The sequence below is a fragment of the Dysidea avara genome, chromosome 4 (assembly GCF_963678975.1).
Source record: "Dysidea avara chromosome 4, odDysAvar1.4, whole genome shotgun sequence".
NCBI lineage: Eukaryota > Metazoa > Porifera > Demospongiae > Dictyoceratida > Dysideidae > Dysidea > Dysidea avara.
The window spans coordinates 13,491,361-13,507,864 of NC_089275.1; the positions used below are offsets into that span (position 1 = coordinate 13,491,361).

At 37.6% G+C, this 16,504-nt stretch overlaps 2 protein-coding genes across 9 annotated transcripts in view; one reads left to right on the forward strand and one right to left on the reverse strand.

The window, feature by feature from the left end:
• The window catches only part of LOC136253062 (long-chain-fatty-acid--CoA ligase ACSBG2-like), a 318,134-nt gene that overhangs the window by 95,147 nt on the left and 206,483 nt on the right, over positions 1 to 16,504 (forward strand). The gene's annotated exons all lie outside the window — the stretch shown is intronic.
• LOC136253053 (serine/threonine-protein phosphatase 6 regulatory ankyrin repeat subunit B-like) overlaps positions 1 to 16,504 on the reverse strand; it is a 201,665-nt gene that overhangs the window by 4,924 nt on the left and 180,237 nt on the right. For all 3 annotated transcript variants that reach the window (XM_066045631.1, XM_066045632.1, XM_066045633.1), the window contains 3 exons: positions 14,627 to 14,725; positions 10,461 to 10,559; positions 8,416 to 8,517 (listed from right to left, as the gene is read on the reverse strand). In XM_066045631.1, the coding sequence (XP_065901703.1) occupies positions 8,416 to 8,517; positions 10,461 to 10,559; positions 14,627 to 14,725 (300 nt within the window). The remainder of the gene's footprint in view (positions 1 to 8,415; positions 8,518 to 10,460; positions 10,560 to 14,626; positions 14,726 to 16,504) is intronic.

The following is a 16,504-nucleotide window of genomic DNA, read 5'->3' on the forward strand; positions in this document are numbered from 1 at the left end:
GTAAATGGCAAAAATCTTAATACAACAATTCAGGTGATTTGTTACCAAGTCCTAGTGAAACTTGGAGGAGGCACTACATATTCACCTGAATTGTTGCTCATAACAAGTGAATGAGGAATTAGTGTAAAAGCACCAATCCTGTTATAATGGGTATGTCCATAAATCTACAGAAATTTTTATGGCTATCAACTTGTACGTCATACCCAGCACACCACAAACTAGTGTGTACAAGTGTATTACTGACGAGAACATATTACACCAGTTAATAGCTGCAGTTACTATGCATACTTTCAGCAGGGAAACAATGTGGCTACTATATGAAGGTGTCTACTATGTAAAGATGGATACTATATGTTATAGTTAAAGCACTGCTGCGCATGTGTACAGAAAATACAGTATGAGGGTGTGTGTCGAGAAGCTAATACAGCACGAGATGAAGAGGAGTGCTGTATTTGCCTTGAGCTCCCCCCGAGTGTTATATTTTTCTTACACACAAGCATAGGCAGTGCTTTAAGTGTTATATTGTACTTCCTGGTCATCTGGCTTGGAGTGATTTTCTCTAGTACTCAAACTGCTGCAATTTTCAGTGAGCAGGATATCAGTAAGTGTTTATATAGTCTATTTCTAGTTGTAGAACGAACTAATAGGATTAGTTAGGCTAGTTTTAACAATTTACAATGTCACGCATGTGATCAATCGTGCTGTCTTTAATAGTGGAGTCATGTGTTGATGATCAGATGATCAGTAAGTGTTTATACAGTCTATTTCTAGCCTTAGAATGAACTGGTAGGATTAGTTTGCCTGGTTTTAGCAATTTACAGTGTGTTGTTTTTGTAACATTCCTTAAATAAATTCTCTACATACCTGTACTGTATTTCCCCAATTAAGTGCATAACTGTACTGTATTTGCACAATTAGCTACATAACTGTTCTGTATGACTCATACAGTACAGTTATGCAGCTAATAGATATTGTATGAACAATACATTATGCGGCATCGCTTTGATTCTCCCACACAAAGTAAAATATGTAGGTATATGTGGCTACTATGTGAAGGTGGGTACTATGTGAGAGGGGTGGCCACTACTGGCTTTTGTTGCAGTATTAATTCAATGGCATTTACAGAGATTCACAAAAGATAAATTTTGTTATTTTTCAGCAGTGTTATCTACGTATGTATTTGGTTTCTCTCAAAAGTACTAGTTTTTGGCTTAATACAACTCCTTTGTCTGTTTTCTGCTTCAAACATGTCTTATAAACAATTGCATCAGTATAATTATTGAGATTGAGATTCAAATACAAGCTACAGCTCTATATCCAAGGACTGCTCTTATGACAATAATGCTAGGCTGTGGTGCAGCTCAATCTGGGGCGGGGCAATTAGTAACTATTCAAATACAGTTGTATGAACCACAGTCATTTATTGGTTAAAGTACTACTGTGTGTATATAGGGAAAATACAGCACAAGGGTGTGTGTCAAAAGGCTAATACAGTATAAGGCAAAGCCAAGTACTGTATTTGCTTTTAGATACCCCCCCTCCCACCTCCACTGAGTGCTGTATTTTTCGTACACAAAAGCATAGGCAGTGTTTTAGCATTTTATTGTACTTCCTGGTTGTCTTGCTTGTAGCAATTTTCTTGAGTACCCAAATTGCTTTAAGTTTTGGTGATCAGCCTATCAGTAAATTGTCATATAATCTATTTGTAGTTGTAGAATGAATTGGTAGGATCAGTTTGACTAGTTTCAGTGTTTGACAGTGTTATGCACGTGATCCATCATGCAATCTGTGTGGGGTTGTAACTTCAATTTTCCTCGTTGGACTATCAGTAAATATTTATGTAATCTACTTCTGTTCATAGAACCAACTGGTAGGATTAGTCTGGCTAGTGTTAATAATTTACAATATCATTCACATGATCAACGTGCTGTCTGAGTGGGGTTATTTTCGTAACATTCCTTTCGTAACTGCACTACATAACTGTACTGTATTTGCCCAATTATCCACATAACTGTGCTATGTGATTCATACAGTACAGTTACACAGCTAGTTGGTACAATATGGAAATGCAGCAGGTGGCAACACTTTGATCCTCCCTTGCAAAGTACAATAAGTGTAAAAAACGTGTGAGCAACCAGGGGTAGCAGAGAAGGGGTCTGTATCCCCTGTCAAAGAGATTATGGAGGAGCTCAGCACCTCGAATTATCTGTTGAACAATTGTGTCAATTGTGTTACACTAAATAGCCTATACAATTACATAGCTACATGCAGTTTCTGTGAATCACTATGCATCAAGATTGATATACCCTAATAGAGCAGTCACCCTAATACAACAGTCAACAAATTTAATATTAATGGTGACTAGGGCTGAGCGATACTGCCATTTTAGTATCACGATCGATACTAAAGCCACTATTCATGATACTGAATAGTTCACGATACTTGCAAATAAGTCAATCTAATCCAAAACAGCCAAGCTGTAAAAAAAGTGTGCGGCCCTCAGAAAGGCTATGGTGAAAAAAGATGTGAAATCCAAGGTGGCGGCCAAGAAATGGCTGTGATGGTAGGCTGATCTCTCTACAGGGAGATTTGTTTGTAGCTGAACTCTCTACAAGGCAACTTTTCTAGCTGATGTCTCTACAAGGTGGCTAGTTTGTAGCTGAACTCTCTATATGGTGGTTTCTTTGTAACTGAACTTTCTACAAGGTGACTTCTTCTAGCTGATCTTTCAATGGGATGATTTGTTTGCAGCTGAACGATCTACAAGGTAACTTCTTCTAGCTGATCTCTCTAAAGGGTGATTTGTTTGTAGCTGAATTCTGTACAGGTGATTTGTTTGCAGCTGAGGTCTTTACAGAATGGTTTCTTTGTAGCTGAACTCTCTAAAAGGTAACTTCTTCTAACTGATCTTTCTACAGGGCAATTTGTTTGTGGCAGAATTTTATACAGGGTGATTTCTTTGCAGCTGAACTCTCTACTTGGTGGTTTCTTTGTAGCTGAACTATGTACAAGGTAATTTCTTCTCGCTGACCTCTCTACAGGGTGATTTGTTTGTAGCTGAATTCTGTACAGGTGATTTGTTTGCAGCTGAGCTCTAAACAGAATGGTTTCTTTGTAGCTGAACTCTCTACAAGGTAACTTCTTCTAGCTGATGTCTCTACAAGGTGACTAGTTTGTAGCTGAACTCTCTACATGGTGGTTTCTTTGTAACTGAACTTTCTACAAGGTGACTTCTTCTAGCTGATCTTTCTACAGGATGATTTGTTTGTAGCTGAACTCTCTACAAGGTAACTTCTTCTAGCTGATCTCTCTACAGGGAGATTTGTTTGTAGCTGAACTCTCTACAGGTGATTTGTTTGAAGCTGAACTCTCTAAATGATGGTTTCTTTGTAGCTGAACTGTCTACAAGTAAACTTCTTCTAGCTGATCTCTCTACAGGGTGATTTGCTTGTAGCTGAACTATCTACAAGATAACTTCTTCTAGCTGATCTCTCTACATGGTGATTTGTTTGTAGATGAATTCTGTATAGGTGATTTGTTTGCAGCTGAGCTCTTTAAATAATGGTTTCTTTGTAGCTGAACTCTCTCAAGGTAACTTCTTCTAGCTGATGTCTTTACAGGGTCACTAGTTTGTAGCTGAATTCTCAACATGGTGGTTTCTTTGTAACTGAACTCTCTACAAGGTAACTTTTTCTAGCTCATCTTTCTACAGGGTGATTTATTTGTAGCTGAATTCTGTACAGGTGATTTGTTTGCAGCTGAGCTCTTTAAAGAATGGTTTCTTTGTAGCTGAACTCTCTACAAGGTAACTTCTTCTAGCTGATTTCTCTACAAAGTCACTAGTTTGTAGCTGAGCTCTCTACATGGTGGTTTCTTTGTAACTAAACTCTCTACAAGGTGACCTCTTCTAGCTGATCTTTCTACAGGGTGATTTGTTTGAAGCTGAACTCTCTACAAGGTAACTTTTTCTAGCTCATCTTTCTACAGGGTGATTTATTTGTAGCTGAATTCTGTAGAGGTGATTTGTTTGCAGCTGAGCTCTTTAAAGAATGGTTTCTTTGTAGCTGAACTCTCTACAAGGTAACTTCTTCTAGCTGATGTCTCTACAAAGTCACTAGTTTGTAGCTGAGCTCTCTACATGGTGGTTTCTTTGTAGCCGAACTCTCTACAAGGTAATTTCTTCTAGCTGATCTCTCTACAGGGAGATTTGTTTGTAGCTGAACTATCTACAAGGTACCTTCTTCTATCTGATGTCTCTACAAAGTCACTAGTTTGTAGCTGAGCTCTCTACATGGTGGTTTCTTTGTAACTGAACTCTCTACAAGGTGACCTCTTCTAGCTGATCTTTCTACAGAGTGATTTGTTTGAAGCTGAACTCTCTACAAGGTAACTTCTTCTAGCTGATCTCTCTATAAGGAGACTTGTTTGTAGCTGAACTCTCTACATGATGGTTTCTTTGAGGCTGAACTCTCTACAAGGTAACTTCTTCTAGCTAATCTCTCTACAGGGAGATTTGTCTCCACACGGCGATTTGTTTGTAGCTGAACTCTCTACATGGTGGTTTCTTTGTAGCTGAACTCTACAAGGTGATTTTTTCTAGCTGAACTATCCCTTTCCATAGTTGCATGAACTCCCTACAAGGTAACTTCTTCTAGCTGATCTCTCTACATGGTAACTTGTGTGTAGCTGATCTCTATACAGGTTTCTTGTTTCTAGCTGATCTCTTGAATTCTCTTCAGGGTGACTGCTCTATTAGGATGACTGCTCTATTAGAGTATCTCGATCTCGCACTTGCTGCACCAAGTTGGATTTCGCGTTATAACTCCGTGGCTTTAAGTCTGATTCTTCTACACCATTGATGAGCCTTTCTAAGATGATTACTCCATCTGTACAACGATTTTCAAAGCATTACCCCAAGCGGTTTATTTGGTAGGCGTGGCAAGCAGTGGTTTTTTTTATTAGCTAATCTCGATTGTGTAATTGTTACACACTGTTGGTTTTTTCGTAGTATCTTCCTGTTTTTTAGCTCGATTTCTTTCAAACCACAAAAGGTTTGAGGTTCAATAGTTAACCTATTCACCCACCGATTTTCAGCTTCTTCCCATACGCGGTTTACCCTGTAGGCATGACAACATATTGGTGTTATTTTTCGTGAATTATCGCTCATAACTCTTTGCCTGTTTATCGTATTCCAGCCAAAGTTGGTACCGAGATGCGCCTTTATACTCCCCTTCTGTGTGCCAAATTGTAAGGCAATCGGATATGGCGTTCGAGTTTTATAGCAGTTTTTGTAAGTGTGCGACAAGAAAAAGAAAAATAAGAAGAAAAAAACAACAAAGAAACTGAGCCAATTTTTGAAGTCACATATCTCGGGAACGCGCGAAGCGATTTCGCTCAAATTTGGAATGTGGAGTGCTGCAGTTGGAGGGCATATCCACAGCAAAAATCGTCTTGTTTGATCAAGGAAGCACAGAGCTACGGAGGTGCGAAAATTGCGTTTTCTTTCTTCCTGTCAATATACTCACGGGTGTTACGTGCTGGCTTCTTGGGCCGCACGACACACTACCTTGTGTCTTGATCATAGCTGGTGCCACATAGTGTATTGCTCAGCATTGCTGCAGGAAGTCCTTATAGGTGATAGCAAACTAGCCACTATCATCCTTGTTTACAGTAACAGTTATTATAACACATGCTTTGAGGTTGTTATGGTGTTCACACCTCTCTGCAGGGGAAACCAGATGGGTGGACTTTATCATTTACAAGGATTCTTAGCCAAGTACTGCATAACAAATGAATTTAATGACAGTAATGTACAGGCACGGTATCACGATAGTTAATAACAAAATATCGCGATATCGATACTTTCAAAATATCGCGATATATCGCTAAAATGGTAGTATCGCTCAGCTCTAATGGTGACTGTTGAAATCACTCACCGATTTAAAATTTGATAGTCTAAAGTTTCAAAGCTTTCATGGAGAGGGTGGCATGCCCCCAGACCCCTATATCGGTCCACTGGATGCTACTATAAATTCCTTAAGATTGAGAAACTCTAACAGAGCGGTCACATTAAAACTATTAATGTCATTCTGAGAAACTGCTAAAATCACTTTCAGATTTAATCTCAGAGGCTTACATAATTTTCAAAATTTCCTGAGGTGCATGTCTCAGACTCCCCTAGATTGGCGTGCTTTGCATGCTACTGTAGTGTGCCTTGCATGCTAAGAAATATCTTCCCTCGGATAAGCCTAGTTACCCCTAAATAAAGGTATCTCCTTTGTCCCTGTGTGTGGCAGTCCATGCACAAAGATTGTACCAATAAATCACCTCAGTGACTCTTGCAAGTCTTGCATAGCCCGACCCTATTTCACCACACAATACCCATCGATTGGAAATTATAAGTACACGCAGGGATCAGGTGACCCTACAATAGAAAACTCATGCTCGGTATTCACTGTTAGCAAAGATGAATGGGACACAAAGGAGGACACTGGTAAGTCCATGAAGAATGCATTGTACATATTGCAGTATGCCAAAAAGATACTCTCAGGCCGAAGTAATGCCGAACAGTGAAAAAATCAAGCCCGTAGCCTTAGCCATTATTGAGTTACACTTGTCTGAAGGCATCAAGGCAGTCAGTCAGTAGAAAATTCCATTAAATAAATTATTTTTTAAATTTTGTAGCAACTTGTTGAAAGCATTTCATGTCGATCTGAAAGCTTGTTTGGGCTTAGTTTTCGTCGTCATTGAAAAATTGAGGACAGTTTTTGGGCAATATTGTTTCATGGACTACGCCTACTCCTTTGTGGCCCTACTATACAGTACCATTGTACCATATGATTATAGCTCCTTGTATTGATATTCACTAACAGAATGATCACTTTGTAGTGAAATACTCTAATAGAACATTCACTGATTAAAATGTTCCAATATATGTTGTTACCCTAGAAACATAATAGCATAATGGGAGCACCGAACAACATAATAGATGAATATTTTCCAAAAAGAATTTAGGGGTAAATTTGAGCATATTTTACTCAGGACTACATACAGCATTACACGTGTGACTGTTCTATCAGGGTGGCTGTTGTATTGTGCCCTCTGCAACTTGTCTTTACTTTTATCTTCAATCAGGTTGGTCATCATCTACTTAATGCAATGAAACCATATCAAGGTGATAATTTTTCTATCAAATTTCCCTATCAACACCCAACATAGTTATGTGTCTGGCAGTAACAGCAACAACCAGCAGTAATAGCCTTAAAGAGAATCTAAAGTGGTGTTAATTAAAGAAACATTTCAACATAAAACAGACAATTGGTCCATATATTCACCATTGTACAGATCCCATCAGTGATGTAAGTAAAGTGGAATTACAAATCAAAAGTGAACTATGATGCTGAGCACACAATGTAAATACTCAAAAGAAGAATCTTCCTAGAAGAACATTCAACTATATTTACTTACCTGATTTTGAAATGTTATAACATAGCCAACATTGTTTTGTATATTACAGGTTATTGCCTAAAGCAATTTTGAAACATTGAGGAATCAGCGCAAAAAGCCATTCGATCACACAATAAAGTTCTTAACAAACACCATTCTATCTGAACAGTACAATAGAAGGTTGTCTCATGTGAACTTTTATGGGACTGTCAACTTTTATGAGACCAATACAAAAATTTCCCATTTACAACATCTTATTACAATGACAATCGGATCCATAACAATTTGATATCACCATATTATTTGCTGTCATTACAATCAAGAGTATTTAATAGAAACTAAGAGTGTCGAATTCCGTAACAGCCCGTGATTAATGATTGCATAAAGTAACACGGATATTTCAGTAATTGTTCGTTTACGCGAAATGGTAATTTGAAATGCGTACGTGGCAACAGGTCTTTGTACGCCAGCTTCCTGTGTTATTCAACCAAGTATTCAACAGTTATTGTATAAGGAAAGTGTAGAAAGGACCCAAGATAACCCCAGCTCACTAAAACAATAACACAAACGAGCGTGTTGCCACGCCTTCAGGTTATCCGCTTGGCAGTACCATAAACGAACAATTACAGAAATATCCGTGTTACTTTATGCGATCATTAATCGCGGGGTAATACACCTGTTCAATACTCTTGGTTACTATTATATACTGCATTAACACACATGAACACAAACATAGAGAGAACACTGAAAATTGCAATGTTTCACACATTACCAGTTCATGATTACAGTAGTAGGTGATTAAAATAACTGAATTACCTCGCTACTGTGGTAGCAATCAGAGTTTACTTACACATTACATTTAATGTCATGTAATAATTTTTTTTTTTACCAAATGCATGCAGGCTACCTGAACATACATAAAACTGTAAAAGAATGTATAGTAGTAATGTACAGGATTAAGGTGATCACCTGATCCAACTGTGTAGTATCCACTTTGGCTTCCTTCACCAAAAACTGTACAACATCTCTTTTACCATGTTGTAGTGCTAGTTGTAGTGGTGTTCTATTTTTCTGTTGTGATATATAACATGACAAGTTGTAATACGACAAACACACCATGTTGTAGTAATGAGCTATAAACATAAACTACAAGAACACTGTATTGTTGTAATGGTAATTGTTAGTCTTGAGTTGCCAGACCAATTTGTGTCAGGTGCTAACTAGGGTTGACACAAATAGTTCGAAGCTTCGTTTGGTCTCATAACATTCGGATGCTGTTTTACTCCACCAAAGCTTCGTTACCATGGATACCAACATGTTAAACCAGTTGCACAAGTATTGTCACTCCTTGTGGAAGCATGTAATTGTAATTTAAACAATGGTTATATTGGAGCTATAACAAAGTGTAGGAGTTTGTGCTACAGTGTACACCCTAAGAACCATCAATCGTGGTCATTAAATGACATTTGCAACAAAGCTTCGGTAAAATTTTGAAAAGAAGCTTCGGAGGATGTATTTGTACATTCATTCCAATCCTACTGTTAACCGATATCCTGATTATAAGCACTGGCTGTAATAAGCTTGGTGACATTATGACTCATTACCAGTTCTGTAGTGCATCATAAGATGTGCAAACAATTAATACACTTACATGTATTAGTGGGTTTTATTTTGGTAACAAAGAGCCACTGTTGCTAAGGGACAATAGCAGTGACTAATGAGTATAATAACCTGTCACTTGTGCCAGCTGTGCTATATGTATAGTCCCAGCAGTAGCATAATAAAATATTAAGTACCTATGGAAATGGCTGTTGCCACAGCTATACTGCACACACCCCTAGTGACCCGTTTCTCCTCGGCAGGAGTCACAACTTACAAGTGACAAAGGAGACCAGATGAGGCTATGAACCTACTGCCTACGAGGTGATAAAGCATTAGCTAAATAAATGTACCATTATCGAGTCGATCACACTGGACCTTTGTACGTATGGCCGTGCAATCTGTTTTTACTTTGTCAGTCAGTCAGGTGGATCAGTCAAGCTTACAAGTTCTGCTAGCAAGACAGGTGGGATTTCATGCAATACATTGCATTTGAATTTCGCTAAGTGAAGTGAGTGAATACGTCATCCTGTCAGCAGTGTGCTAGGACTGCAGCAAAGGCTGTGGCTAACGTTTGTATTTGCACTAAAGTATTAGCTCTACCGGACTGTGGATGAATTTGTTGGAGTACAGTTGTGGCACGTGCGATGATGCTCGACGAATGTAGCTACCTCGATTGGAAGCAGTCAGTACTGAAATAGTTACGTAGCTAGTTATTAAAGCTGTAATAATACAACACCGTATGTTGGCTAGCCCACCATTGGGTTATTAGCCTTTTTTTGCAATCATGAATGATTTTGAATGTTTCGTGGGGGCATGCCTGCCCCTCCATCACCTTATGGCTAGCTACGCCACTGCTATATATATACATCAAACAGTTATCAAGCATTTTGCCAATACAATAAACAGTACTACTCCAACACACCTGGAACCCACTAAAACTAGTAACATCAAAGAGGTGAACATGTACATGTGTTGATTGTGTTCACTATCAATAGTTTTGTATTGGACAGAGGTGTATTTTCACTCTTGTGCACACACCTAAATTGTCCTAAATGTATGAGATATTTATAAAGTCTGATCACTCACTTGTTCTTGTTCATATATATCAAAGCACTTTACTGACAAACATTTCTGACATTTAAATGGCTTTACATCAATCCTAAATGATTTAACAGCTGGCCCATGTAACAAGAGTTATATTTAGGGGGAAATAAGGGACTAGGTGATTATGAACAGATATAGTGTAATATAAACTAATGTATGGATCACATGATCCTTCACACCACACCACACCTCTACTACACTACACACCAACACACTGGTAGGATAGTTGTGTCTTACTACATTGAATTGTGTTTCTTACTAGTAACACTAACACTTCAACTTATTTCATCACACAAATACTAACTAACCTTATCACGTGCATTCACATCTGCTCCTGATCTGATCAGTGTTTCTATTCCTTGAACATGTCCCCTCCTAGCAGCTTCATGTAAAGCAGTCCTTCTGTCCTGTAATAATATACAAGTAACATGATATGACTTCATTAATTATAACACACCATATTTGGATCATTCAAATAACCAAGTATATGTTATGTGTGAACAACAAAACAACTTCAACATTTGTACACATAGCAAAATCTCTTAATTCTCTGAATAATATTATGACCTTTTAGACATACTCTATATAGATGTGGTTACACACCATGGCATTTAGTGTGGTAACTATTCAAACTTCACCATTACGTATACTCAAAATAATGTTTAAGCTCATACAGTAATTTTAATATCAATTTTGGTACTACTTAACGCCCTCACCGCCACAACTGCCATATGGCGATTTCGTTCTGATTATAAACGCCCGTAGCATCACATTCTAAATGCTCTGAAACTTCAGTTGAGCATTCTAGTAGCTCCTGTGTGTATCCTGTAGTAGGCATGCCCTTAAGTGAATGGGAACAAGGATAACCGGTCTCTCACGCACTATTGCGTGGTTGGATGATACAACCGCATACTTTTGGAATGGCAATAACAAGCATTGTAGACGATTCTTCAACGTGATAATAGCACTGCTAATAAAGAGAAAGAGTAAGGAGAGGGATTACATAGGTTGGAGTGGCGTGTTGCTACTTTTGTGCGCCTTGAAACAGAGACCTCGCGCTTGTATGCCCATGCACACTTGCTCAAATGCTGGAAAACCTGACTTAGTGATAATCGCCTCAAATTATAAACAGGTTAGTGATATTTATTGTATTATTATAAATAGTGCTAGCCTTTAAATTAGTGAATTTTCAAGTTTGGTTTCACTTAGATCAATTTTCGTACTTTAAAGTTATATAATGGATTTGTGATTGCTCTTGTGTAAACAACAACTTCATAATCTAATTCCTTGTTCTATAGCGAGTAAATTGATAGATCGTTTTATAGGATTATATGGTATGTTGTGTCAGTTATAGCAGCTTGGAAACAGTAGATTGGGGCCTCTACAAATTTGGCAGTGAGTGGGTTAAGTAGGGCTACTATTGAAGTGCTGCATTAACAAAATAAATATGGTAATAGTTTATAAACCAGCAATGTATTGAAAAGAAATTTACAGGATTGGAAAATTATGTATAACCATATACAAAATATGTCAATAATTTGTGGCTTTGCCCAGCACATTGAACATTTATTTAAGCAATTTGCAAATACAATAAACAGCAATACTGCAACACTCCTGACACCCACCAAAACCAATAATATCAAAGAGAGTGAACATGTACGTGTGTTCACTATCAATAGTTTTGCGCACCTAAGTTGTCCATACTAAATGTATAGGATATTTTTATAAGGCATCAATCACATCACTCACTTGTTTGTACTCATATCAAAGCACTTTATTGACAAACTTAAAGCGCTTTTCAGAACTCCTAAAAGGTTTGGCAGCTGGCTCATGTAACTATTTAGGGACTAGGTGTACATGCACTCACACCATAGTGTAGTATAACCTAGTGTATGAGTCAAATCATCCTTTACACCACACTACACTTCTACTACACTACACAATTAGTATAAATGTTCCGTGTGCAAGCAATCAGTATAAATGTTCTGTGTGCAAGCAATCAGTATAAATGCATGTATTAGTGGGTTTTATTTTTGTTTGGTAATGAAGAGCCACTGTTGCTAAGGAACAATAGCAGTGACTAATGTGTATAATAACCTGTCACTTGTGCTAGCCGTGCTATATGTATAGTCCCAGCAGTAGCATAATAAAATATTAAGTATCTATGGAAATGACTGTTGCCACAGCTATACTGCACACACTCCTACATTCCATAGAAATGGTAATTAGTCATAATGTCACCAGTAAGTGTTTGAAGAGCGACAGTGGTAATCAGATATGAGCAAACTTTTTAATCAGATAATACCACAGCTTAAGATAAGAAATTTCTGTTGCCTGCCACAATGTCCTTACAAACCAGAATTGGCCGGACAGTTGCCTACATTGACTGAAAATGTACATGTCTACTGTGTTCACTATAATTTTATAGCATAACAGTTATACTGGGTTTATGTCACATGCCTTGATGCAGCTGTATTGTGATTACATTACACCACAGGTTTGGCAATTGTAAATTTGTGGTCACTCACTTGGGCTGTAGGAATGTATACTATCTCCAGGCAACCAAGTGACTATTGCTGTTCATACAGTCAACAGACATGCTACATACGTAGTTTAGTGTTTAGGCTCCCTCAGGGTCCCTCCTTGTGCTTTGATGAGACACTGTGTCTGGACAAATTGCATTATCGTCAAATATTTATGCAATTTGATTTGATTTTGTCTGATTTTGGCATATTATCATAACCTTTGTTAAACTAACAACATGGAATTGTATGGTGAGATTCTCACTAGTGCACAATGCACACTTTTCATTCTCATCATTTGTAGCATTTTAAAATGAACAGGTAAAAGAGCATGAAAACACCTTGTATGAGTATTAATTATGTATTCAAAACATGATAAGGTTCATTACCAGTACACATCTCAACACTCTCATACCCAAGGTATTGAACCTCATGCCTACAATCAATGAAGCTACAAGTCACATGATATCATTTCATCAATAACAACACACCATCTTTGTATCTTCAAAATGTACAAAATATTACTTACGTAAGCTATACGGTATTTTGTGTACTGTGTGTCTTTGCCTACTACATGTAATAGTTATACCATGGCTGCGAGGGATTTTGCTGATATATACACCCAAAGCCCAAGGGCCGCAGACCCGAGGGCTGCGGGTGTATATGTCAGCAAAATCCCAAGCAGCCATGGTACAAGTGATATATATCACTTGGGGCGCACTCACCTAATAGGTGAAAGAACTAATGAGAACTCATCCCATTTGTTTTATATAGTAGCATCTGAAGATCGATTGTGGTTTTAATAGCGTGGGCTAATAGCCATCAAAACATTGTCCATATGTTAAAACGTCATTAATACGTTACTATGCTTCAACACGCAATGTTAGAAAACTTGCGATTGTCGGATGGAGTTTATATTGTTATCACTTTTGTACTAAGTTAAGCCAACTAACTTCGCTATTGGGACAGTAAGTAAGTTATTATATTAAGTTAAGTACTTAGAACTGTAAGTTACTAACCTATTTCAACATAGCAGGCAAAATGCTTGATAACTGTTTTATGTATATATATACCACTTTAGCGTGGGCACTCAAAGGCGCCGCTCGGTGTTTAACTCGCATATTGCCCAAGCAATATCAAGATATTGCCCGGGAAATATCATGGGAAAGCGGTTTGCCAATGACTTTGATACCCAGCCAGTTCAAAGAATCGATGCGCTTTGACTCGTTATATTGAGCAACATAGAGCTTTGTATTGTGGGACTCGGTTTTGTAGAGGTTGCTAAGTTTAGTACATAGGCTAAGATAGAGCAGTTGGTTGTTACTAAAGGATAATGAAGGCACAAAATCATTGTTTGGGCGATTGTGGATGCGTATTTCTACCCACCGCGTATCAGCCTTTGCACAGACCACGGAACAGCAAAGCTACTACAATGCAATAAACAGTATTACTCCAACACACCTGGCACCCACTAATGCTAGTAACATCAAAGAGGTGAACATGTACATGTGTTGATTGTGTACACTATCAATAGTTTCGTATTGGACAAAGGTGTATTCTCACTCTTGTGCACACACCTAAATTGTCCTAAATGTATGAGATATTTATAAAGTCTGATCACTCACTTGTTCTTGTTCATATATATCAAAGCACTTTACCGACACACATTTCTGACATTTAAATGGCTTTATATCAATCCTAAATGATTTAACAGCTGGCCCATGTAACAAGAGTTATATTTAGGGGGAAATAAGGGACTAGGTGAACATGAACAGACTATAGTGTAATATAAACTAGTGTATGGATCACATGATCCTTCACACCACACCACACCTCTACTACACTACACACCAACACACTGGTAGGATAGTTGTGTCTTACTACATTGAATTGTGTTTCTTACTAGTAACACTAACACTTCAACTTATTTCATCACACAAATACTAACTAACCTTATTACGTGCATTCACATCTGCTCCTGATCTGATCAGTGTTTCTATTCCTTGAACTTCTCCCATCCTAGCAGCTTCATGTAAAGCAGTCCTTCTGTCCTGTAATAATATACAAGTAACATGACATGACTTCATCAATTATAGCACACCATATTTGGATCATTCAAATAACCAAGTATATGTTATGTGTGAACAACAAAACAACTTCAACATTTGTACACATAGCAAAATCTCTTAATTCTCTGAATAATATTATGACCTTTTAGACATACTCTATATAGATGTGGTTACACACCATGGCATTTTGTGTGGTAACTATTCAAACTTGACCACTACGTATACTCAATACTCAAAATAATGTTTAAGCTCATACAGTAATTTTAATATCAATTTTGGTACTACTTAACGCCCTCACCGCCACAACTGCCATATGGCGATTTCGTTCTGATTATAAACGCCAGTAGCATCACATTCTAAATGCTCTGAAACTTCAGTTGAGCATTCTAGTAGCTCCTGCGCTTATCCTGTAGTAGGCATGCCCTTAAGTGAATGGGAACAAGGATAACCGGTCTCTCACGTACTATTGCTCGGTTGGATGATGCAACCGCATACTTTCGGAATGGCGATAACAAGCATTGTAGACGATTCTTCAACGTGATAATAACACTGCTAATAAAGAGAAAGAGTAAGGAGAGGGATTATATAGGTTGGAGTGGCGTGTTGCTACTTTTGTATGCCTTGAAACAGAGACCTCGTGCTTGTATGCCCATGCACACTTGCTCAAATGCTGGAAAACCTGACTTAGTGATAATCGTCTCAAATTATAAACAGGTTAGTGATATTTATTGTATTATTATAAATAGTGCTAGCCTGTAAATTAGTGAAATTTCAAGTTTGGTTTCACTTAGATCAATTTTCGTACTTTAAAGTTATATAATGGATTTGTGATTGCTCTTGTGTAAACAACAACTTCATAATCTAATTCCTTGTTCTATAGCAAGTAAATTGATAGATTGTTTTAAAGGATTATATGGTATGTTGTGTAAGTTATAGCAACTTAGAAACAGTAGATTGGAGCCTCTACAAATTTGGCAGTGAGTGGGTTGAGTAGGGCTACTATTGAAGTGCTGCATTAACAAAATAAATATGGTAATAGTTTATAAACCAGCAATGTATTGAAAAGAAATTTACAGGATTGCAAATTATGTATAACCATATACAAAATATGTCAATAATTTGTGGCTTTGCCCAGCACATTGAACATTTATTTAAGCAATTTGCAAATACTATAAACAGCAATACTGCAACACTCCTGACACCCACCAAAACCAATAATATCAAAGAGAGTGAACATGTACGTGTGTTCACTATCAATAATTTTGCACACCTGAGTTGTCCATACTAAATGTATAGGATATTTTTATAAAGCCTCAATCACATCACTCACTCGTTTGTACTCATATCAAAGCACTTTACTGACAAACTTAAAGCGCTTTTCAGAACTCCTAAAAGGTTTGGCAGCTGGCTCATGTAACTATTTAGGGGCTAGGTGTACATGCACTCACACGATAGTGTAGCATAACCTAGTGTATGAGTCAAATCATCCTTTACACCACACTACACTTCTACTACACTACACAATTAGTATAAATGTTATGTGTGCAAGCAATCAGTATAAATGCATGTAATAGTGGGTTTTATTTTTGTTTGGTAATGAAGAGCCACTGTTGCTAAGGAACAATAGCAGTGACTAATGAGTATAATAACCTGTCACTTTTGCTAGCCGTGCTATATGTATAGTACCAGCAGTAGCATAATAAAATATTAAGTATCTATGGAAATGACTGTTGCCACAGCTATACTACACACACCCCTACA